The sequence below is a fragment of the Myotis nattereri genome (assembly GCF_964212035.1).
Source record: "Myotis nattereri genome assembly, chromosome: 1".
In the NCBI taxonomy this organism is placed as follows: domain Eukaryota; kingdom Metazoa; phylum Chordata; class Mammalia; order Chiroptera; family Vespertilionidae; genus Myotis; species Myotis nattereri.
The window spans coordinates 102,527,750-102,553,520 of record NC_138075.1 but is presented as its reverse complement, the minus strand read 5'-3'; the positions used below and the strand labels follow the sequence as shown (position 1 = coordinate 102,553,520).

Sequence of the window (25,771 nt, the reverse complement as noted above, 5' to 3'; positions counted from 1 at the left end):
AGTGTTGCAGAGGAAGCAGGAGAGGCTCCCACCACCACCGTTGTGATGGCAGGCATCAGCCTGGCTTGTGGCTGAGAAGAGATCCCCTTGTGGGAATGCACTGACCACAAGGGGGCAGCTCTGGCATTGAGCGTCTGCCCCCTGGTGGTCAGTGGGTGTCATAGTGACCAGTCATTCCCAGACATTCTGCTGTTAGGGTCAATTTGCATATTACCCTTTTATTATATAGGATAGAGGCTTGGTGCATGGGTGGGGGCCAGCTGGTTTGCCCTGAAGGGTGTCCCAGGTCAGGGTGGGGGTCCCACTGGGGTGCCTGGCCAGCCTGGGTGAGGGGCTGATGGCCTTTTTTATTTTCATAAGGATTTTCCTGAGAGTTAATTATAAGAATGTGTGAGTCTTCATATGTAAAGAGGCAAATAATATATTGTATTTTTTAAAATGATTAAATGACTTAGTTATTTAAACAGATATCTGAAATAGCAAATTCTATTTTACAACTATTCTATATAGCCTGCGGTTTGGTTTTGTTTTTCCAAGTAAGATACTGCTTTTAGGCTCATAGGGCTAGTTTGATATTTGGGACCCCTACTTTATTTTAGATATTTTCTCTTTAGCAAGACAGCTACAAAATCCAAATAATTATCAAGGCAGGCTTTCTTAAAGAGGCTATCATGTTATAATGATGGTCACATGAATAGAAGGTACACAGACATCCAAGCTTGGCTCTGAACTATCCATTAGTGAACATGTAACCATAAGCAAGACATTTAGTCCCTCTGACCTTCATTTCTTGGTCAGTAAGATTAACCTTATTTCAGCCTGGCCAGTGTGCCCCTGTGGTTGAGTGGCATCCCATGAACCAGTAGGTCATGGTTCTATTCTAGTCAGGGCACATGCCTGGGTTGTAGTCTTGATCCCTAATAGGGGAGTGCAGGAGGCAGCCCATCATTGAGTCTCTCTCATCACTGGTGTTTCCATCTTTCTCTCTCCTCCTTTCCTCTCTGAAATCAATAAAACTACATATTTTTAAAAGATTAAACTTAATTCAGCCATAATAAGCCCCGGCAAGCAGACACTCCAGTGAGAAAATTTTATTTTAGAGGCCATGTTCCTCTCATAGTGGAATCTGATGAAAATAGAAGTGTCTCTGATGGACTTATTTTTTATTCTGTTTTATATGCCTGGAACATAATGTGTTCCACGTGCTGATTTTTGAATGAATGAGTGAATGAATGAATTGCAGTTTTATCCATGCCTTCTGAGAAACAAGTGATCTCAAAAATTGACCCTTGAATTAAAAGTTACTATGTGAATTCAGCACTTGACTTCCAAACTCTCCAGAGCACCAGTTTTAATCTAATTTTTGTAGATTTAAAGTATTCAAAAAAATGCTTTTTTGAAATTTTTAATCCTGGGTAATCCAGTGTATACAATGATGTGTCATCCTATAGAGATACAAACAAGAATGTAGCAAACCATTCTACTTTATAGGTTATTGACAGATTAGGTTTTATCATTTTGGCAAAGATGAAAATTGGTAAAATTAATCTTATAGGTTAACTGCTTAATGTATGAGAACACACTACAACCTTGTATTTGTTATCCAGGCATGTATTAATTAGTGCTTCTGCACACATTAGTGTGTTCCTATGTTAATCAGAACTTCTCAGTGATGACCTCAGGCACCACAGCATCCAAAGATACTTTCTGAGTCATCAGGGGAAGAGTTAATTATGTTCATTCAGGTTCTTCCATCAACTGAAGTTATTACCTTCACAGTCTTTGAAAATTGGTTAACTGAGTATTTGACTTATCAGTATATCTCAGTTTTCCCATTAAAGTACAAAGATTTTATTGTAAAATAATGTTAGTAAAAACAACCACCACAATTCACTATCACAGAACTCATCTCTTCTTTTCATCCAGGACTGGTTTTTAAGCTTTGCAAACAGGGTTACCAGGTAAAATATAAAATGTCCATTTAAGTCTTATGCAGATAAATGACAGATAATTTTTTTTTTTACATATAGGAATTTATTACATGAAAAAGGTGACATCAAATCAGAGGGGACAATATGGCTTACTGAGTGCCTAGTCCTAGAAAACACCTGACTGTCTAGAAAAAGAAATGGCATCCCAGTTTCATGTTAAATACTGAAATAAATTGCAGAAGGATAAAAATATTACATACTAAAAATGAATTCATTAAAATATCAATAGAAAATGGGGGAATATTAAAAAATTCTTAGAATGGCAAAGACTTTTTTTTTTACTGTTTTAGTTTTCTTTTCTTTTTTATTGCTTAAAGTATTACAGAAAGTATTACATATGTCTCCTTTTTCCCCCCCGCCCTTGACAATCCCCTGGCCTCCCCTACCCCCCAGTGTCTTATGTCCATTGGTTATGCTTATATGCATGCATACAAGTCCTTCGGTTGATCTCTTACCCATCCCCCTCCTGCCCTCCCACCCTCCCCAGCCTTCCTGCTGTAGTTTGACAGTCTGTTCAAGGCAGCTCGGCCTCTGTATCTATTTTTGTTCAAAAGTTTATAATGGTCTTTATTATCCATAAATGAGTGAGATCATGTGGTATTTTTCCTTCATTGACTGGCTTATTTCACTTAGCATAATGCTCTCCAGCTCCATCCATGCTGTTGCAAATGGTAAGAGTTCCTTTTTTTTTACAGCAGCATAGTATTCCATCGTGTAGATGTAGCACAGTTTTCTAATCCATTCATCTACAGAGGGGCACTTAGGCTGTTTCCAGATCTTAGCTATGGTAAATTGTGCTGCTATGAACATAGGGGTGCATATATCCTTTCTGATTGGTGTTTCTGGTTTCTTGGGATATAGTTCTAGAAGTGGGATCACAGGGTCAAATGGGAGTTCCATTTGTAGTTTTTTGAGGAAACTCCATACTGTCTTCCATAGTGGCTGCACCAGTCTGCATTCCCACCAGCAGTGCACAAGTGTTCCTTTTTCTCCACATCCTTTTCAGCACTCGTCGTTTGTTGATTTGTTGATGATAGCCAGTCTGACAGGTGTGAGATGGTACCTCATTGTTGTTTTGATTTGCATCTCTCAGATTATTAGTGACTTTGAGCATGTTTTCATATGTCTCTTGGCTTCCTGAATGTCCTCTTTTGAAAGGTGTCTATTTAGATACTTTGCCCATTTTTTGATTGGATTGTTTATCTTCCTTTTGTTAAGTTGTATGAGTTCCCTATAAATTTTGGAGATTAGACCCTTATCAGATATGACATTGGCAAATATGTTTTCCCACGCAGTGGGTTTTCTTCTTGTTTTGTTGATGGTTTCTTTTGCTGTGCAGAAGCTTTTTATTTTGATGTAGTCCCATTTGTTTATTTTCTCTTTAGTTTCCAATGCCCTAGGAGCTGTATCGGTGAAGAAATTGCTTCAGCATATGTCTGAGATTTTGTTGCCTTTGGATTCTTCTAGTATTTGTATGGTTTCCCATCGTATATTTAAGTCCTTTATCCATTTTGAGTTTATTTTTGTGTATGGTGTAAGTTGGTGGTCTAGTTTCATTTTCTTGCATATGTCTGTCCAATTTTCCCAACACCATTTATTGAAGAGACTATCTTGACTCCATTGTATGTTCTTGCCTCCTTTGTCAAATATTAATTGAGCGTATTGGTTGGGGCTGATTTCTGGGCTCTCTATTCTATTCCATTGATCTATATGTCTGTTCTTGTGCCAGTACCAGGCAGTTTTGAGAACAGTGGCTTTGTAATACAGCTTGATATCTGGTATTGAGATCCCACCTACTTTGTTCTTTCTCAGGATCGCTGCAGCTATTCGGGGTCGTTTTTTATTCCAGATGAATTTTTGGAGAGTTCGTTCTAGGTCTGTGAAATATGCCATTGGTATTTTAATGGGAAGTGCGTCGAATTTATAGATTGCTTTGGGCAGTATGGACATTTTAATGATGTTGATTCTACCAATCCAAGAACATGGTATGTTCTTCCATCTGTTTATGTCTTCCTCTACCTCTTTTTTCAACGTCCTGTAGTTTTCTGAGAAGAGGTCTTTTACCTCTTTAGTTAAGTTTATTCCTAGGTAGCTTAATTTTTTTGGTGCGATGGTAAATGGAATGGCTTTTTTAGTCTCTCTTTCTGCACATTCACTATTGGTGTATAGAAATGCCATATATTTCTTGGCATTAATTTTGTATCCTGATACATTGCCGAATTCTTTTATTAAGTCTAATCCTTTATTAATGGAGTCTATAGGGTTTTTTAAGTATAATATCATGTCATCTGCAAATAAGGACAGTTTTACTTCTTCTTTTCCAATTTGGATACCTTTTATTTCTTCTTCTTGTCTAATTGCAATGGTTAATACTTGCAGTACTATGTCAAACAGGAGTGGTGAGAGTGGGCATCCCTGTCTTGTTCCTGTTCTTAGGGGAAATGGTGTTAGTTTTTGTCCATTGAGTATGATGTTGGCTGTGGGTTTGTCATATATGGCTTTTATTATGTTGAGGTATGATCCTTCTACTCCAACCTTGCTGAGAGTTTTTGTCAAAAATGGGTGTTGAATTTTGTCAAATGCTTTTTCTGCATCAATTGATATGACCATGTGGTTTTTTTTCTTTCAATTTGCTTATGTGATGTATCACGTTTATTGATTTGCGGATATTGTACCATCCTTGCATCCCTGGGATAAATCCTACTTGGTCATGGTGTATGATCTTTCTGATGTACCGCTGAATCCGATTTGCTAAGATTTTGTTGAGGATTTTGGCATCTATGTTCATGAGGGATATTGGCCTGTAATTCTCTTTCATTGTGTTGTCTTTACCTGGTTTTGGTATTAGGGTGATGCTGGCTTCATAGAATGAGCTTGGAAGTGTTCCTTCCTCTTGAATTTTTTGTAGTAGTCTGAGGAGGATAGGTTTTAGTTCTTCCTTGAATGTTTGGTAAAACTCCCCTGTGAAGCCGTCTGGTCCTGGGCTTTTGTTTGCTGGAAGCTTTTTGATGACTGCTTCAATTTCTTCCATAGTTATTAGCCTATTGAGATGTTTAGATTCTTCCTGATTAAGTTTTGTAATGTTGTATTTTTCTAGGAATATGTCCATTTCCTCCAGGTTGTCTAGTTTGTTGGAGTAGAGTTGTCCATTGTATTTTTTTAACAATCATTTGTATTTCTGTGGGATCTGTTGTTATTTCGCCTCTATCGTTTCTGATTTTGTTGATTTGGGTCCTTTCTCTTTGCTTCTTGGTGAGCCTGGCTAGAGGTCTGTCAATCTTGTTTATTCTTTCAAAGAACCAGCTCTTTGTTTCATTGATTTTCTGTATTGTTTTTTTGGTCTCTATGTCATTTATTTCTGCTCTAATCTTTATTATCTCCTTCCTTCTGCTCACTCTGGGCTTTTCTTGTTGCTCTCTTTCTAATTCTTTGAGCTGTAGATTTAGATGATTTACTACCATTTTTTCTTGTTTTTTGAGATAGGCCTGTAGAGCTATAAACTTCCCTCTCAGGACTGCTTTCATTGCGTCCCAAAGGTTTTGGATTGTTGTGTTTTCATTGTCATTAGTTTCCAGGATGTTTTTAATTTCTTCTTTGATCTCATTGGTAACCCAATCAATATTTAATAATGTGCTATTCAGCTTCCAGGTGTTTGAGTATTTTGAGTTGTTTTTTTTTTAAGTATATTTTATTGATTTTTTACAGAGAGGAAGGGAGAGAGATAGAGTTAGAAACATCGATGAGTGAGAAACATCAATCTGCTGCCTCCTGCACATCTCCCACTGGGGATGTGCCCGCTACCCAGGTACATGCCCTTGACCGGAATGGAACCTGGGACCTTTCAGTCCGCAGGTCGACACTCTATCCACTGAGCCAAATTGGTTTCGGCTTGAGTTGTTTTTATTGTAGTTTATTTCAAATATCATGGCCTTGTGGTCTGAGAAGATGCTTGGTATGATTTCAATCTTCTTGAATTTGGGGAGACTTTGTTTGTGACCCAATATGTGGTCTATTTTTGAAGATGTCCCATGAGCTCTTGAGAAGAACGTATATTTTGTGGCTTTGGGGTGAAGTGTTCTGAAGATATCAATTAAGTCCATCTGATCTTGTGAGTCATTTAGGATTCCTGTTTCTTTGCTGAGTTTTTGTCTAGCGGATTTATCCAGTGATGTCAGTGGTGTATTAAAGTCTCCTACTATGATTGTATTGTTGTCGATCTCTCCCCTGATATCTTCCAGGAGTTTTCTTATGTATGTGGGTGCTCCTGCATTGGTTGCATATATGTTTATCAGGGTTATATCCTCTTGTTGCATCAATCCCTTTAGTATTATGAATTGGGCTTCCTTATCTCTTGTTATGGCCTTCACTTCGAGGTCTATTTCGTCTGATGTAAGTATTGCTACCCCAGCTTTTTTTTCATTTCCATTTGCCTGAAAGATATTTTTCCATCCCTTCACTTTCAGTCTGTGTGAGTCACTTCTAATGAGGTGGGTCGCTTGTAGACAGCAAATATATGGGTCATGTTTTTTTATCCATTCAGCCACTCGATGTCTTTTGATTGGACCATTTAGTCCATTTACATTTAAAGTTATTATTGAAAGATACTTGTTGGTAGTCATTTCTATTTTTTTTGTGTGGCTGTTTTCTTTCTGGGCTTTTTAGTTCTTCTTTTTACACCAGTCCCTTTAGCATTTTTGGCATTGCTGGCTTGGTGGTAATAAAGTTCCTTAGCCTTTTTTTGTCTGTGAAGCTTCTTATTTCCCCTTCAATTTTGAATGATAGCCTTGCTGGATAGAGTATTCTTGGATTCAGTCCTTTGCTTTGCATCACTTTGTAAATTTCTGTCCATTCTTTTCTGGCCTGATGTGTTTCTGTTGAGAAATCATTTGATAATCTGATGGGGGATCCTTTGTAGGTAACTCTCTGTTTCTTTCTTACAGCCTTTAAGATTCTCTCTTTGTCTTGTACATTTGCCATCGTTATTATGACGTGTCTTGGTGTGGGTCTTTTGGGATTCATCTTGCCTGGGACTCTCTGTACTTGTGTAACTTTTTTCTTCCCCATATCTGGGAAGTTTTCTCACATTATTTCTTCAAATAGATTTTCTAATCCTTGATGCTCTTCTTGTCCTTCTTGCAGCCCTATTATGCGTATGTTATTTCGTTTCATGTTGTCCTGAAGCTCGCTTAGGCTCTCCTACTACTTTTTAATTTTTTTCTCCAGTTGCTGTTCAGATTGAGCTTGTTTCTCTGCCTTATCTTCCAATTCACTAATTCGGTCCTCTGCTTCTTCTAGTCTGCTGTTTAAACTTTCCATGGTGTTTTTGATTGTAGCTATATCATTTTTCATTTCTTCCTGGTTCTTGCATAGGTTGTTGATTTTGTCATCCATCCGGTGAATGAATTGTACAACCATTATTCTGAATTCTTTTTCTGTCATGTTGCATGCTTCAACTTCATTAATTTCCTTTCTTGGTGACTCCTCATTGCCTTTCCTCTGGGTGTTGTTTCGTCTCTTCATTCTGATTATCTCCCGATGGTTCAAACGGGGCCTGAGCTGTGTGCAGTGGGAGCCTCCCACCACCCTAGTGTCACTGAAGAGCTCTGACAGTAAGATGTGTGGTTATTGTGGGTTGGTGGGAACCAGGCTCTCTCAGAGTCAGTGTTGTCAGCGCTCAATGTGGCCTCGTATGCGCCCTTAGAATCAGGGACCCTGCCTGCACTGTGCTGAAACAGAGACCCCCCTGAAGCGTGTTGAAAACCAGAGCCCCCTAGCATGCGCCAGGAGTCAGAGTTCCCCAGAATCCAGTATCAGAGTCTCTGTTGCTTTGCGTGACCTTGCCTTGAGAATCAGGGTCCCTGTGTGCCCTTGCACCAGGAATTGGAGTCACTGGCTCTTAGTATGAATGCACAGGGAATCAGGATCTCAGGCGCAGGTGATAAGAAGCACAGTCAAGTCACTGGTGCTTGGTGCTGCCTCATGCCCAGAGAATCGGGGTCCCTGGGCCTGTGATATGCGGGTCAAATTCCCAGTGTTCACGCGATTGCTCCCAGCCCAGGGCTCAGAAGCCGGCCCTAAGTGGGATCAGTTCCAAGGTGCTCGCGCACTTCCAGGCTAAAGTTCCTGGAGCGCTGAGGCCCAGGCAAGGGGTGGGTCTATCAGTTAGTTACTCTGGTGCTGCCTGCAAGCCTGCGGGAAAGGGGGGATGGGCTGTGTTACTCACTGATCTGCCACGGGGATTTCCGCACTTTCGGTGTCCGCAGGTCTGTAGCTGTGGTCACAGGTCCCTGTCCCCAGTGGCTGCAGGGTCCTGGTATGCATCTGAGATCAGACTGGGTGGTGCTGAGGCCAGGATCCTAGTCTCAAGCAGCTCTGTTTCCCAAGATGGCGTGGTCGCTGTGCCTGTGCTGTCCGCCCAGGAGTGTCCGTGAGGGAGCGGGACTCCGCCGCCTGAGACTGCCCGGTTTAGCAGCCCCTTAGAAGACCTGCAGAATCTAACTGTCCCTAGGTCATACACACACACCACACGCGTCCACACACTCCTCTATCACTTCCTTGCGCTCTCACACTCTCCCTCCCTACCTTCCTGCTGGTCGCCATTTTCTCCTCTCCGGATTAGTGGCAAAGCGACAGATAATTTTTTAGGATAAGTATGCTCCATGCTATATTTGGGACATGCTTATACTAAAACATCATTCCTTATTTGTTTGAAATTCTAATTTAGCTTGGCATCATGTTTCTTGTTTTCTGTTTTCTTGTTTGTTTTGTTTTGTCTTTTTATCTGATTGCTTGTTTGCTAAATCTGGCAATACTATTTGCAAAGGATTTGACATGTAGCCAGGCTGAAGTACTTCTGACCCAGCCTACTACTATGGAAAATGAAATTAAATCCCTCCATCTCATTTACACCTTGAATTGTGGTTTGTTTGTTTGTTTTTTTCTCCCAAGAATTGCTGAAAGACTCTCAAAGTTTTCGGTCAAAGGCCAATCAAGTTTCCCTTTAACTGTTCTTTGTTGTTTTTGGATGAGACAGACAGACAGAAGGAATGGCAGTCTGTCTTCCATGTATTCGTTGGCCAAATAGAAGTTGGGCATGCTAGGTTTGTGGGTTGTAAACTGCACCCTAGCCAGCTCTGCATTAGAGAAAGGACATTAATCTGGTAAAGGTTCTGCTATTGTTAAAATATTCAAGTTAATTGTGTTTTTCTCCAAATGGTAACATCTGGTTTTGAATCAAGCAGGTGTGACCACACTGACTAAAAATGTGATTTCTATTTTTAACACTATAATTTTATATCCCCCCAGTAAAATAGTTTTTGTAAATCTTTTCATAAGCCCCATTGAATTTACAGTATTGTTAGTTTCCAGATCCCATCTAGGAAAAGGTGCTTTGAAAATGGACAGCTGCCTTTTATTGTGTTAATCATTTGATTCATTCACTGAATATTTGTTGAGCAAATACTATTTATAAAGCAAGGCACAATGAATCGTAGAAAATTTTTAAATAGGATGTGGTTCTTCCATCAAGAGAACTTAAAATGTGGGGAGGCAAATAGCAGTCATCCAAGAAACTAAATGTGGCCATTGATATGCGAGAAGACCTCCAGAAAAGGAAACTACCCCAGTTGGAGAGATGAGAATAACTGACATGGCATGCAGCAGGGAGCAGGCCTAAGCTGCAGTCAGACATCCTTAGCACTGCTGAGGAGGTGGGAGAGGCTCCCACCACCACTGTACTGGAAGCCATCAGCCTGGCTGTGGCTAAGCAGAGCTCCCCTGTGGGAGTGCACTGACCATCAGGGGGAAGCTCCTGCATTGAGCGTCTGTCCCCTGGTGGTCAGTGTGTGTCATAGTGACCAGTCATTCCCAGTTGTTCTGTTGTTTGGGTCAATTTGCATATTACCCTTTTATTATATAGGATAGAGGCCTGATGCACAGGTGGGGGCCGGCTAGTTTGCCCTGAAGGGTGTCCTGGACCAGGGTGGGGGTCCCACTGTGGTGCCTGGCCAGCCTGGGTGAGGGACTGATGGCTGTTTGCAGGCTGGTCACACCCGCTTCAGGGTGGGGGGTCCGCTGGGGTGGCTGGCCAGATTCGGTGAGGGGCTGATGGGTGTTTGCAGGCTGGTCACACCCCCTTCAGGGTGGGAGGTCCACACTGGGGTACCTGGCCAGTCTGGGTGAGGGGCTGAGGGCCGTGTTCAGGCTGGCCAAGCCGCCCAGCAATGGAAGCTCCCAGCCTCTCCTTTTTTTCATTTCTTTTTTTTTATTCTGGGATTTATTTACCTTCTATAATTGAAACTTTATAGCCTTGAGTGGAGCTCAGAGCCAGCCAGGGTGGGCGGGAGGGAAGCTTGGCTTCCTCCATTGCCAGGGGCAAACCCAAGCCTCCCACTCACTCCAGCTCCGTGGCCACAGCTGGCTGAAAGCAGGTATCTGGGGTTTATTTATCTTTTATAATTGAAACTTTGTTGCTTTGAGTGGAGCTCAGAGCCAGCCGCAGCAGGCGGGAAGCTTGGCTTTCTCCATCATTGGGGCAACCAAGCCTCCCGCTTGCTCCAGCTCCATGGCTGCCCACCATTTTGTTGTTAAGCTCCCAATGAATTACTCAATGATTGATACCCTCATTATTCTCAGAAGCTACATGGGTTGCTATAGAAGATATGAAAAGATCTATGATGTTATTAATTGTCTTGGAAAAACTCAGAAAGGAGGGAAATGTATGTTCTTATTGAAATATTTCTTTATTGAAATGTGGTATAAATGATACAAAGACTTAAACACTTATAGGCATGGATACAGAAAATGTTTTTACTTAATATGTCATAGTCTTTCTAAGCATAAAATCATTTTACATTATCTATTTCATTTCACCCTCTAGATTATCCTTGCTCTGGAATGCTGGGCATGGTGTCTGGTCTTATTTCTGACTCCCAGATTACAGCCTCAAATCAAGGGGACAGGAACTGGATGCCTGAAAACATTCGCCTTGTGACTAGTCGCTCTGGCTGGGTACTGCCACCTGCACCTCATCCATACATAAATGAGTGGCTCCAAGTGGACTTAGGGGAAGAGAAGATTGTGAGGGGCATCATCATTCAGGGGGGAAAGCACCGGGAGAACAAAGTGTCCATGAGGAAGTTCAAGATTGGGTATAGCAACAATGGCTCAGACTGGAAAATGATCATGGATGACAGCAAACGCAAGGCTAAGGTAAGATCCAGGGACAGGGAGTAAATGGACTTCCAGGAGGAAGTCCTTCCTCACATCCTTGACTTTGCTCAAGGACCTTCGCCCTTTCCTGAGGAAAAAAGACTTTTTATTTCTTTTCATTCCTGAGATCAGTGACCTCCAATTCTAGGACAGACAGGATTGAGGTACAGAAAGTGATGTCCGAGATAAACAGAAAAGAATTGCAATGCTGGCCACCTTTCCCTCCCTTAGGGTAGGCAAGTAGTTGAACACAGACAGGAGATAGAGTAACTATCCCCATGAGAATGGGGATCAGGGAGTTGCCAGCAGCAACTGGGAAAAAAACTTAAAATCTCTCAGTAGACTCTAATTTATCAGTTAACCCTCCCCTTCCTGTTCGATCTTCTTTCCTCCTTTAAATATATTTAAAAAAAATTTTAATTATGATAAAATACACATAACATAAAATTTACCTTCTTAACCTTTGTAGGTGTGTAGTTCAGTAATGTTAAGTATATTTATATTGTTCAGCAACCAATCTCCAGAACTTCCCCATCTTGCAAAACTGAAAGTTTGTGTCCATTAAGCAATAGCTACCATTTCCCATCTCCCCCAGTCCCTGGAAACCACCTTTCTACTTTCAGTTTTTATGGATTTGACAACTCCAACTACTTCATACAAGTGCAATCATATAATACAAGGTAGGGCAAAAGCAGGTTTACAGTTGTGAGTATGCAAAACAGTTTATTTTTGTATTATCATTTATTGATTATTGTATTATTTTCCATATGAGCAACTATAAACCTACTTTTGCCTCACCCTGCATTTGTCACTTAACATAATGTCTTCAAGATGATCCGTGTCAGAATTTCCTCTTGTTAAGGCTGAATAATATGCCATTGTATGTACATACCACATTTTGTTTATCCTTTCATCCATTGATGGACACTTAGAATGTTTCTACCTTTGACTATTGTAAGTAATGCTTAAGTATTTTTTTATGCATTGGAACCTTTTAAAATGCAGCTTGCTCTTGATCCAGTGAAAAGAGAAGTGAATCCCAATATGTAAAAAGCCAGGGGCCATCACGACTGAAACAACTGGATGGACGACGGAAAAGCAGGCTGTGTGGGGTGACCAGGCTGGCAAGGGGATTAGTGAGGGATGACTAAACAACTGAACAGCAGGCTGCGTGAGGTGACCAGGGCGGAAGTGGGGGGCAGTTGGGGGTGACCAGGCTGGTGGGGGCTGAGTTGAGGGTGACCAGGCCAACAGGGGGAGCAGTTGGAGGTAACCAAGCTGCAAGGGGACAGTGAGGGGTGACCAGGCCAACAGAGGGGGGCAGTTGGGGGCAACCAGGCCAGCAGGGGAGCAGTAAGGGGCAACCAGGCTGGCAGGGGGAGGCAGTTAGGGGTGACCAGGCTGGTGAAGGGGGCAGTTATGGGTGACCAGGCCAGCAGAGGGGGCAATTGGGGACTATCAGGCCAGAAGGCAGAGGTAGTTAGGGGTGATCAGGCTGGCAGGGAGGGTAGTTAGGTGCAATCAGGCAGGCAGGCAGAGGCAGTTAGGGGTTATCAGGCTGGCGGGGGGGGGGGGGCAGTTAGGGGCCATCAGTCAGTCAGGAAGGTGAGCAGTTAGGAGCCAGTGGTCCCAGATTGTGAGAGGGATGTCCAACTACCGGTTTAGGCCCGATTCTGAACGGGCCTAAACCAGCAGTCGGACATCCCCCAAGAAATCCCGGATTGGAGAGGGTGCAGGCTGGGCTGAGGGGACCCCTACTGTGCACAGATTTCATGCACAGGGCCTCTAGTCTCGATATAAAAACATTCCAATGTTCAATAGAACATGTGGTGTGATATTTTTTAACCAAACAGATGTTCTTTAGTGATTAGGTTTTTCTTAGGGTGATTATTAAATTTATTTGAATTTCCTGAGTACACAATGCCAACTAGGAAAGGAGTATGTTGGGTGACCAGAAGCTGGTTTGAGACTAAAATAAGTAACAAACCATAGACATTAAATGCTATATGCGATGAAGGATTTGTATTCAGCTAATGAAACTTCTCACAACCCAAACAACTGGCTTTTTGTTCCATCCTTCCCAACCCCACTTTGCCCAGGACCTACCCCTTTTGTGAAAAGAAGATTCTAGCTAATTGGGGGGAATATTGTCTTTGGTCCCATTCTAGGCAAGTGTGGGAATGTGGCTTAATATATGACTCAAGCAAAGGTATGGCAGGCAGGAAATCAAAAGTTGGGCAGTGCAGTCAGCTCCACTCTTTCAGACGCAGAGCTCTGCAGAGACTTCCCTCTCCCCAACTGGCTGCAGGTCAGCCACTGACAGGGATGATGCTGTCAGAAGTGAAAGAATTTCACTTCCACCTCACTCTCATTAACTTGTGATTTCTAAAACATTGTCAGAGTTATTGTCATCTGTGTGTAGATATTTTCTTTCTTGTGTCCATTTCATTTTCCATTTTATGTCTGCCCCTCTTGTTTTGGTGAGAGAAAAAGTAAAATAAACAGAAAACTGCAATTCTCCCTAAGAGTCAATCTCTGAAGGAGTCATGAGCCTTGTGACTTTATCACAAAGTGTGCTGGAAATCAACAACTTCCTGGAGCTGCTGTCATATGGCAGTATGTGCTGTAGTGACATGTTCTTCAATACTAGGGTTCTCAGACAGAAAGATAACAAAGTACCGTAACCTCTGAAAGGATGCACCATATGCTTCCCTGTGTTGTCCAATGCACATATCTGCTATCAAGTTTAAAGCTATCACTCTCTTGTAATACATTGCATATAGAATTCCACAAGAAGGCAACACACAGTTTTCAATTTTAACAAAAAAAGTCCATTCAAGATTGGTTGAATGTGTTTAATTTTATTCCTAAAATATTATTATTTTTTTACCATCATTCTATGGTATTTAAAACCATGAAACTTCTAAGTTGTTTAGATAGAGCTTAATAAGTTACCCCTAAATGTCCTTTCCCAGAAATAAAATAATTTTATGAGAAAAGATACTGGTAAAACCTTCAACTTAGAAGCAGTACATATTTATAAATTGTATAAAGATATTTAAAACATACTATATTTAAACTTATAAATGAAGGTTACCTCCTTAGGATGCCATGTCCCTTATATGTAACAGTAAAATGAGTACTATTTTGTGAAATGAAATAGCACTTCAGTGGATTTAAAATCTTCTATGCCCTCTCCTTGCTTCCTACTCAAATTATGGACAAGATATATCAGTCTTTGTATTAACTAGACTTTTCAGGAGCACATAGAAGATCTAAATACACAAAGCCCTTTTCTAAAACATGATTAGTAAAAGGACACAGACTTTTTATAAATGATCTCATGCTAGTAAAATTAACCCAGTTCTGCCCAGCCAGTGTGCTTAGTGGTTGAGCGTCGACCCATGCACCAAGAGGTCACTGGTTCCATTTCTAGTCAGGGCACATGCCCAGGTTGCAGGCTCAATCCCCAGTGGGAGCCATGCAGGAGGCAGTTGATGTGTCTATCTCTCTTTCCCTTTCTATCTCTCTAAAAATCAATAAAAACATATTTTTAAAAACAATTAGCACTGTTGTATATGGCTCTACATTGCTAATATTCTTCCCAGTTCATCTCTGACAGCTTTTATAATGTATTTACATTGTGCCAATTTTTTGCTCAAGTTAAAATTAGGAGAAGAGTCTGGGACACAAGAAAGAAAATATCTACACACATATGATAAAAACTCTGAAAATATTTTAGAAACCGCAAGTTAAAAGAGTGCTTTTCTCCTATGATTGTTGAAGCTATGTTATTAGTATATTAGAGGCCTGTTAGACAAAATTCATGCAAGAGTAGGCCTTCCTTCCCCCAGCTGCCGTCAACAGCTTCCCTCTGGCACCTGAGACCCAGGTTTCCCTCCCTCCAGCTGCTGGCAGGCACCTAGGACCCGGACTTCCCTCGCAGCCCTGGCTTTGTCCAGAAGGACGGAAGGACATCTGGTCTAATTAGCATATTATGCTTTTATTGTTATAGATTACTCTTAATTGATGATACTTAATAGAGCCTAACAATAATATATGTCAGATTCTCAATTACTGGCAACAACTGTAATTCTATCAAGAATGTAGAACCCCAGCCAATAGGGAATTTACTCTTGAAAATAATAGAAGGAAACCTTAATTGAGAGAAGTGGGTCTATGTTAGTCATGTACTTTGAAATTCCTGGAGGCTTTTCTGAGTCAGAAAGGACCAATTTACTTCTAGAACTCAGAAAAGCCCTGGTTATGTCACAACCTACTCAATCTGTCTATCTCCTCTTACATGTGTCTCCTGTTTTGCCATGATGTTTTCACCACTGAAAGATAGCTTCTTTGGCTGCTTTATGACAACTGTTAGGTATGGTTCCCACTCCTGCTGACAGGCCTGGGACTGGCCATCCACTCGGTCTGATCTACCAAGCTTAGTAGCCTAGAATGAGATAATTTAAAGAAAACAATGAAACTAAGTGTGTGGACATGGGCAAAGAACTCAATTCCCTGATCCTCAATGTTTTCATTTATTGAAATGATGACATTTGACTAGATTATTTCTAAGGGCTGAGGCATCACAGCATTGTAAGAGTGAAGGGCACCAGTTCAGACTGCCCACGTTTGAATCTTAGCTCTATCACTTACCATATGGCCATGAGAAAGTTGCTTGACCTCTCTGTGGTTCACCTGTAAAACAGGGGTAATAATAGAACCTACCATGTGGAGTTGTCTAGAGGATTAAATGAATTAATATATTTTAAGCACTTTAAACAATACCTTTCACCAGTAAACATCTTAGGTTATTTGACATATAAAAGGCCACTCCTAATGATAAAGCAATTTGATTTTTCTAAACTTGCCTCTCCCTCTCCCCGCTTCTCCCATTCTGGACTGGATTAAAAATGGTGTAGGGAGAAGAGGATATATAGTGAGGCTTATCCATTTCTAAAAAAAGAAAAGAAGCCTAGTCATTGCTCCATTTGCTTATGATTCCACTCAAGGATTTTGACCTTCCTGTCAATGTAAAAAAGGAAAATAAAATAATTTAGCAGCAGCACTGGCAATGAATAGCTTAGCTCCTGAAAATATGTCACTGACTTCAAGTTAGAAATGCTCTTGACAAAGAGGTGCAATTCAACCCATTCATCAGAACATCACTTAACAGACAGGGCTCTTGTTCTCTTTCTGAGAAAAGGAGGTCTTTTATCTACAGATACTCCCAAGTGCTGGAACACCTTATGTAAATAGAATTTTAAGGCATTGGAATAACACAAGTTCTTGAGTAAACAGCATTTGCACTGCATTAAATTTACTATTTCCTTCTTCAGCAATTTAATTCATCCCTCTTCTAGAGGACCCACTGATTGAAGAGAATGTAACAGGAGTAGTTATTGAAAATGTGGTGTCTATTATAAGCTCTGAAAAGTGGCAAGTTCTCTTCTTGAATTATAGTTCTCCAACCTCAAGGAAGTGGTTAAAGTGTCACTTCTCCAAGGCATGTCAACATATCATTTAAAAACATGTCTCATGACTGCTTCTGGTATAGCCTCAGGGAATACTCTAGTTTCTGAGAAATGACATCTATCACTTCTTAAAGAAGTTGAATTGTCTTTTCCTTTCTCATTTATGAAATGAATGTCAGGCATTTACAAAGTGGTAGAATGATCCCTATTTCTCTGCTCTATTAAGAGACCGAAGGAGAGACTCTTCTGCTGTCTGCTGAATAGGTGGTTTTATTAATAACTGGTATTTTTCATACTTCACAGTCTTTTGAAGGCAACAGCAATTATGATACGCCTGAGCTACGAACTTTCCAACCTCTTTCCACACGATTCATCAGGATCTACCCTGAGAGAGCCACTCATGGTGGACTAGGGCTAAGAATGGAGCTACTGGGCTGTGAAGTGGAAGGTAATTACAATTTCCAAAGTCCCTTTAACTTTCCCAGTTTTGTTTTGTTTTGTTTTGTTTTGTTTTGTTTTGTTTTTTATTGATTAAGGTATTACATATGTGTACTTACCCCCCTCCATTTCTCCCCCTCCCACCGCTCATGCCCTCACCCCCTGGTGTCTGTGTCCATTGGTTATGCTTATATGCATGCATACAAGTTCTCTGGTTGTTCTCTCCCCCTTCCTCCCACCCTCCCCTATCTTCCCTCTGAGGTTTGAGCATCTGATCAATGCTTCTCAGTCTCTGGATCTATTTTTGTTCATCAGTTTATGGTGTTCATTATAATCCACAAATGAGTCAGATCATGTGATAGTTATCTTTCTCTGGCTGACTTATTTTGCTTAGCATAATGCTCTCCAGCTCCAAGGACATATGAAAACATGCTCAAAGTCACTAATCATTCAAGAGATGCAAATCAAAACAACAATGAGGTACCATCTCACACCTGTCAACAAACAACAAGTGCTGCCGAGGATGCAGAGAAAAAGGAACCCTCTTGCACTGCTGGTGGGAATGCAGACTGGTGCAGCCACTGTGGAAAACAGTATGGCGTTTCCTCAAAAAACTAAAAATGGAACTCCCATTTGACCCAGTAATCCCACTTCTAGGAATATATCCCAAAAAACTAGAAACACCAATCAGAAATGATATATGCAACCCTATGTTCATAGCAGCACAATTTACCATAGCTAAGATTTGGAAACAGCCTAAGTGCCCATCAACAGATAAGTGGATTGAAAAATGGTGGTACATCTATACAATGGAATACTATGCTGCTGTTAAAAGGAAGAATCTCCTACCATTTATAATTTTCCCAGTTTTAAAAAAAATTTCTTTTTTCATGCTATATGCCCCCAAAGACTTAAAAATTGCAGTATTTTCACCTCTTTGTGCCTGCTAAGCTCAACATTTTAGCACACTCTCTGGAACATTCTAATCTGCAAACTAGTGCCTCCAGAATCCTACTTTTGTCTTGGTCACTTACATAACTTTCTCAGATTCAGTGGGGTTGTCTCCTTTGACTTCTTAAAAAAATAATTTATTGAAATAAAATTTACATAACATAAAATACACCATTTAACAATAAACAATTTAGTACATTCACAATTATTTGTGCTACCACTACCTCCATCTAGTTCTAAAACATTTCCATCACTCTAAGTAAAACTCCTTATCCATTAAACAGTTTTGCCCTACTTTCATCTCCCCCAACCCCTGGCAACCACCAATCCCTTTGATGCGTTTAGTGTTGTTTAGAAGTCTGTGTCTAATCTAGGTTTCTGTATGCAGTGTTGACTACCATTGCATACCAGCAGGAAGCAGCATTTGGTAGACTGCAACATCAACACATTCTCTTCAATGAATTTCTTAGGCTGCTGCAGGGACACAAAACTTTACATGAGATAATGAATGTGAATATACAGTGAGGTCTATTTAAGGATGTTACTGCATAAATTTATGTTATCATCTGAAGGACATATCAAGGACAAATTCAGTCCCCACATGGACCTCAGAACAGTTCTCTCCCTGCATTTTTATCACATCTATACTAATAAAAGGGTAATATGCTAATTAGACTGGGAGACTGACCATCTTCCGACCATCCAACTCCCTTCTGGACAAAGCCACAGTGGTGGGGGCCGAGGCAGAGGTGGTTAGGGGTGATCAGGCCAGCAGGGGAGGGCAGTTGGGGGCCATGAGGCCGGCAGGGGAGGGCAGTTGGGGGCCATCAGGCCAGCAGAGGAGCAGTTAGGTGGTGACCAAGCCAGTAGGCAGGCAAATGATTAGGAGCTAGTGATCCCTGCTGGAGGGATGTCCGACTGCCGGTTTAGGCCCCATCTAGGATGGGGCCTAAACCGGCAGTCGGACATCCTCTGAGGGGTCCCAGATTGCAGAGGGTGCAGGCCGGGCTGAGGGACCCCCCTGTGCATGAATTTAGTGCACTGGGCCTCTAGTAATATATGAAATCAGTGTTTGAAAATTTGATATGATAGTTGCTTATTATACCACTTAATGATTTTTTGTACATTAAAATGTCCACTGCCTTACATTTAGGCATCAATGAGTAATCTTATACCAACTTTTTCATCCCTGTAAAGGTCTTTCTCCAAGTTAGCTCAAAGAATGGCTATTGCTAATACCCAGATCTTAATCAATTCAGCATGTGCTCACAGTTGTTTGAAGAATTCTTTTTTACTATCACCTTCTGTAGTTTCAAAATTATGTGTGTTTTCAGCTACCCAAATGTAATTACATTTCTGAGCACATTAAATATGCACTATAAATCTTAAGCTATGAATCACCATACTAGTGAATAATTCATAGCTACTTTTCTATGTGTTTATTTTAAAACAAGCTATCATCTGTCATTCTTTATTGTGTAGATGTTTCCACATCTGTAATCAGACCTCTGAATTATCTAGTCACTATCAACACAGCCCAAAAAAGACCATGTGCCATGTCTCTGGCAAAGATGCCAAGAAAAAGAAGGATGGGCACATTGAGTGAACTGCAGACTCATTCATTCAATTTACTGAGAAAATGTGGTCATCTGAAAAAGGGAGTCTGCTGCTTTGAGACAGGTCTTTAGCTTGGATTCTGATCCAAGGAATTACACTGATTTAGGAGGTAGAATGAATGGATGGTTAAAAAGACTGAACCTAGTGGCAGTTTGCCAGTGTCAACTCTGTAGTGAGGTAGAAGTTGTTGAAAGGATTTGCTGCAGATATTTCCAAGCTCTCACAAAAGTGTGCAAGTTACCCTGAGCCATGTGAGAAACCAATATGAGGGAAAGTAATGTCAAAGCTTTAAACACGATTTATGAAAGGGAGTGCCTTTTTTCTTCTTTAAATTGATTATCAGATATTTACTAAATATCTACTTTGTGCCTTTTTCTACTAGAGGTATTTAGAGATATACAGAAAGAGGATATGGTCCATCCCAGCGTTCCCTGAATATCCATCCTATTTGGACTAGCACTTATATTTCAGAAAAATTAGAGAACCACAGAAGATAAATTATTTTAAAGTATTAACATTAGGGCATGGAAATCATTTGCTTTCTCCTTTTTTTTTTCAGTTTAATCTTGGTACTATTCTGGGCCACCACCAATGTAGACACCTCCTTTGTAAAAACTGTAAGGAATGCAACAAAACAAAACAAAAACCCAACAAACTGAAAAAAAACACAGTTTTAAATACTTAAAAGTTGCACATAATCAAGAGCAAGAAGATCTTAGCAAAGACAAGCATCTGGATTGCCAGAAAGGGTGCTATTAATTCAGTGAGAATAATAAGTAGACCCTGGGGGCCTCAGGTCCAGATGGTGGCATAGGGTGGTGCTATGCTTACCTCCTCCCATAACCACATCAAAAGTACAACTAAATTATAGAACAATCAACCTGGAGAACCACCTGCAGACTAACTGAACAGAAGTACTATCACTGAGGATATAAAGAAGAAGTCACATTGAGACCAGTAGGAGAGGTTGAGACACAAAATACGCTGGTTCCACACCCATGTGTGGCAATTAAGAATTGAGAGAATTTTTGGCTGCAGAGATTCCCTCTGAGGAGTAAGGAGTCTCAGCCCCACATTGGACTCCTGAACCCAGAGCACTAGTGCCAGGAAGAAGAGCCCTCATAACATTTGGCTGTGAAAATCAGGGGTAATTTCATCTATGTGGGTGAGACAGAAGGCTTCTGGAAACACAGGTGGCCTCTTAAAGGGGATATGTACAGACTCTCTCACTCATAGGCACTCACCCTGAGGTCCAGCAAAGGGAGAGTGGTGGGAGGAGCAAAAGAGATTTATGGGTAGAGGCTGAATTTTGTGGCTTTGAAGAGAGAGATGAAGAGATAGCGCAATTCCCACCCCCCCTCTCCCCCCCTCCCCCACCCCACACACACGGCAAACAGGCCAGCAATATCTATCCTGTGTTGAGCCCTCCCCCCACAGGGCCTGTGGGCATAGGTGGGCACTAAATCTGAATCCAAATTAACCTGATGAACACCACTCACCCCACCATGGTGATTCCCTGAGACCCTGTCCCACACAACTCTCCCACTCCCACAGTGCCTTCAGGAGCTGGCAGCTGGACTCAGCCAGAACATTAGCAGAAGCTCTTTCAGCCACAGGCAGCCAGCCTGGGCCTATACTCCAGTCATTCTTAAAAACCCTCAAAGGTATGCAGGCCGCAGGAAGGAGGCACCTAGCCTCCATGTGCACTGTGCCTTTTGATGAGTGGACCCAGGCTTGATTCTGGCACAAAATCTGAATCTGCATTAACTGGTGGACACCCCTTACTCCACTCTGATGATTTCCTCAGACCCCACCCAATTCCCTACACAGCCAGGCGCTCTTTCAGTGGCAGGCTGCTAGTTTGTACTTTAGTATTTCTTAAAAATTCTCAAATGTGAGGCCTAAAGCAGGTGGCAACTGGGCTCTAGTGCCCTGTATCTCTTGATGAGTGGCCCCAGACTCTACACTGGCACCAATATGAATCTGCATTAACCTGGTGAATACCATTTACCCCATCTATCTCACTGACTGCATGAGGTTCTTTTAGCAGCTGTGCACTACAGGCATCTGGGAGGCTGTAGATGTTCTTGGCATAAACTTTGTTGAGTGGCCCCAGGTAATTTACTGGGGGCAGCCAGCATCAGTTTGGTTTGCAGCATGGCCTCTTCTACACACCTCCAATAGAGGACAGGTATCTAACACCAAAGGTAGCATTGTAGTTTATTCCAGGTCCCCCCAGGTCAGCCATAAGCAGAGTCTGACATTGGCCTGAACTAGTTTCTCCTAAGGAGTCCCAGAACCAACACCCTAGTGTCTGGCATCAGATCATAACAGAGCACCACCCAATTAGCTCTATAAATGGCAAACCAAACAGGTGGTCTCAGTGGGTAACAGTCTCACTGTGGCAAATCCTGCTCCATGGAATGACCCTAACACAGCAGCTTTTACTTTGTGGTCAAGGCCAGTCCTTACAAGCAGTCAGTCTGAGGGTTAACCCAACTCACTACATGTCAACAGCAATCAAGGTTCAACTACAACAGAACAGCATACACAATTGATACAAGGTACATTACTGGAACACCCAGCTCAGGGGATCAGGAAGACTGTGCTACTGGTCCCAGAAGACACCTACAACATAAAGCCACCCAGCTAACACTGGGAGTCATAGAAGATCTACCTGACAAATAAAAACAAACACAGAGAGGAGACTATGAAACATGTCTCAAAAAAATAGGAGAAACCCTAGAAAAAGAATGAAACTAAACTGAGGCAAGCAATCTACCAAGTATAGAGTTTAAAACAATGCTTATAAGGATGCTCAGGAACTCAAGGGAAGAATAGAGGAACACAGTGAGGATGTCACACAAAGAAAGAGTAAGCATATATAAGGATATAGAAAACATAAAAAGTAACCAGTAAGAAACAAACAAAAAAAAAAACACACAAAATAAACAATGCTGAAATGAAGACTACACTGCAAGGAATCAACAACAGATTAGAAGAAGCAGAAGATTAAATCAGTAATTTGGAAGATAGGTAGCAGAAAACATAGAATTTAAATAAGCAAAAAAAAAAAAAAAGAATTGGTTAAAAAGAGGATATTTTAAGGGACTCTTGAACCACACTTACCATAACAATACATCATGGACTACCAGAAGAAGAGAGAGAGAGCAAAAGATTAAAAACCTATTTGAATAAAGAATGACTGAAAACTTCCCTAACCTGCCACAGAAAATGAACATACAAGTCAAAAAAGTGCAGAGAATCTCAAACAAGATGAATCCAAAGAGCCCAAACCAAGAAACATCATACTTAAAATGGCAAAATTTAAAGACAGACAGAATCCTAAAAGCAGCAAGAGAAAGACAGTTAGTTACCTATAAGGGAACTTCCATAAAACTGATTTTTCAACAGAAACTTTGCAGGCTACAGATATTGACACAAAATATTCAAAATAATGAAAAACAAGGACCTACAACCAAGACTATCATTTAACGTTGAAGGAGAGAGGAAAGTAGAGTAGGTGAAAGGTATACTAACATCCTCCCAAGATCAAATTGGAATTACAACTAAAATACAGAATAATCAACCTGAATAACCAACTGAGGCCATCTGAACGAAAGTCTTATAAACAAGGATTTACAGAAGAAGCATATCCAGACTGGTAGAAAGTTCAGAGATGCTCCCACATGCCCCAGCTCCCACATGCCCTATCCCACCACAGCTGCAAAGGTCCCCTGAAGAACATGGGGTTTCAACCCCATACCAGGCTCCTCAGCCCTGAGCACCATAGTTGAGAAAAGGCACCCACATAGCATCTGGCTGTAAAAATCAGTGGGGATTCTGTCCTCCAGGGAGAGACAAGAGTCTTTTAGAGACACAGGTCTTAAAGGGCCAATGCAAAAAATCTCATTCACAGCCAACTCACCCTGGGCTCCTGCAGAGGAAGAGTGGAGTGGAATAGTGCCTGTAAAGAGAGACTGGGGCTTTGGGCTCTGGAAAGAGAGCCAAAGGGACAGCTGCCAAAATAACTGTTACTGAGTCCTTCTCCCATGTTGCATACATCATTTTTCTTGGGTGGAGCACTCTCCCCTTTACAGCATCAGCCTGAGGAATGCAATAGCCCCACCTTCTGAACTCTTCATTGCCCCACACTGCAGAGCTCATGCCTTGCTGAAGAGTCAGCTTCCTACTCTGGAGTGTAGAGGTCTGGGCAGACTCAGTTGTGTTGCTTTGGGATGGGAGCCATTCCCCCTATTTTTTTTTTTTCTGAAAGCTTGACTGGTGGCTCTGCCTCATAGAATATCTGCTAGCCTCACCCTCTGAGCTTCCAGCAGACAGCAGGTCCAGCCTCCTGACTCCTGGTGGCCCCACCCTGACGAACACAGACATGCCAGGTAATCTAGATATGAATCCAAGACAGACTGAGTTTTGCTGGGGTCACTCCCCTTACCTTCCCCCAAGCCTGACTGGCAGCTCCCTCTCATGGGAGATCCACTAGCTCACCTTCTTGACTTCTGGAGGCTCTACCCTGCTGAGCTTGGGCTCTAGGCAGAATCTGAGACAGACTGAGCTATGTAGCTCTAGGAAATAGTCCATTTTTGCTCTCACATACCAGACCAATACAGAGCCTTTCCTTCACATGTCAAAATCTTGGTCTGTTTGGACCTGATAAACTCTGCTTGGTTTTGCCCTGATGAGTTCCTGAGATCCTTACCTCACCACAGAGAATTGTGGGCACTCAGTGGGGAATAGCTAGACTTGGTATACACTGGGGCTTTTGCTGAGTGGCCTCAGACCCAGCACTGGCACCTAGTTTGAACCTGAATCAATCTAGTGAACTCCACTTACCTGGTGACTCACTGAGAACCTACTTCATGCAACTTGAATACCACCAGAGGCTATTTCAGTGACTGAGCCTAAGAGACAGCCAACAGGCAGAAGCAGGCAGAGGCAGATCTTGGAATGCCTTGGGTCTTCTGTTGACCTGACCCTGGGATCAGTTTTGTTGGAAGCCATCCTTGGTGCACAGTTTGGTCCTTACAATGTATACCAAGCCAGCAGAGGCGGTCACAAACTGTGGAATGCTTTGTAGCTTCAAACAGGTTTCACAGGGCAAATCACTAGCAGCATCTGACATTGACCTGCACCAAAGTCTCTCCCAAGAGGCCCTAAAACCAACACACCTGGTGGCCAGCTTCAGACATCAGAGCAGGATCTGATAAGCTTCACAAATAGAATATCCAAAGGTAGATCTTGGCAGGCACCAGACCCTGCTGAGGAAAATTCTGCTTCGTGTGGTCAATACTTGCACAACACCTCATGCACTATGGTCAGGGTCTGTCCTCAGAGTTAGCCAATCTAAGGTTGACCCCATCACAAATGGTCCAGTAGGAATCAAAACTCCAATACAACAGGAGAGCCCACATAACACACACAAGGGACATTTTTGGAGCACCCAGCTCAAATGATCAAGGAGATTGCGCCACTGGGTCCCAGAGGACACCTACTACATAAGTCCACACTATCAAGACTGGAAATCATAGCAAATCCATAGAAACAAACACAAAGAAGCAGTCAAAATGGGGAGAAAAAGAAACGTACCCCAAATGAAAGAACAGAAGAAATCTCCAGAAAAAAGAGGTAAATGAAATGGAAGAAAGCAATTTACCAGATATAGAGTTCAAGAATAATGTTTTTCCCCTAGGTTCATAGCAGCACAATTTACAATAGCTAAGATTTGGAAACAGCCTAAGTGCCCATCAGCAGATGAGTGGATTAAAAAAAACTGTGGTACATCTACACAATGGAATACTATGCTGCTATTTAAAAAAAGTAACTTTCACCATTGGCAACAGCATGGATGACATGGAGAACATTATGCTAAGTAAAATAAGCCAGTCGGAGAAAGAAAAATATCACATGATCTCACTCATATGTGGGATATAATAAACAACATAAACTGATGAACAAAAATACATCCATAGACAAAGAAAAACTGAACAGACTGTCCAACTTCACAGGGAAGGCAGGGGGAGGTAGGAGGGGTAAGAGGTAAACCAAAGGACTTGTATGCATGCATATTAGCAT

The 25,771-nt window shown here is 41.7% G+C and overlaps 1 protein-coding gene across 3 annotated transcripts in view; it reads left to right on the top strand.

Moving 5' to 3' along the window:
* NRP1 (neuropilin 1) overlaps nucleotides 1–25,771 on the top strand; it is a 173,750-nt gene that overhangs the window by 118,140 nt on the left and 29,839 nt on the right. For all 3 annotated transcript variants that reach the window (XM_081109670.1, XM_081109669.1, XM_081109668.1), the window contains 2 exons: nucleotides 10,870–11,201; nucleotides 16,979–17,123. In XM_081109670.1, the coding sequence (XP_080965796.1) occupies nucleotides 10,870–11,201; nucleotides 16,979–17,123 (477 nt within the window). The remainder of the gene's footprint in view (nucleotides 1–10,869; nucleotides 11,202–16,978; nucleotides 17,124–25,771) is intronic.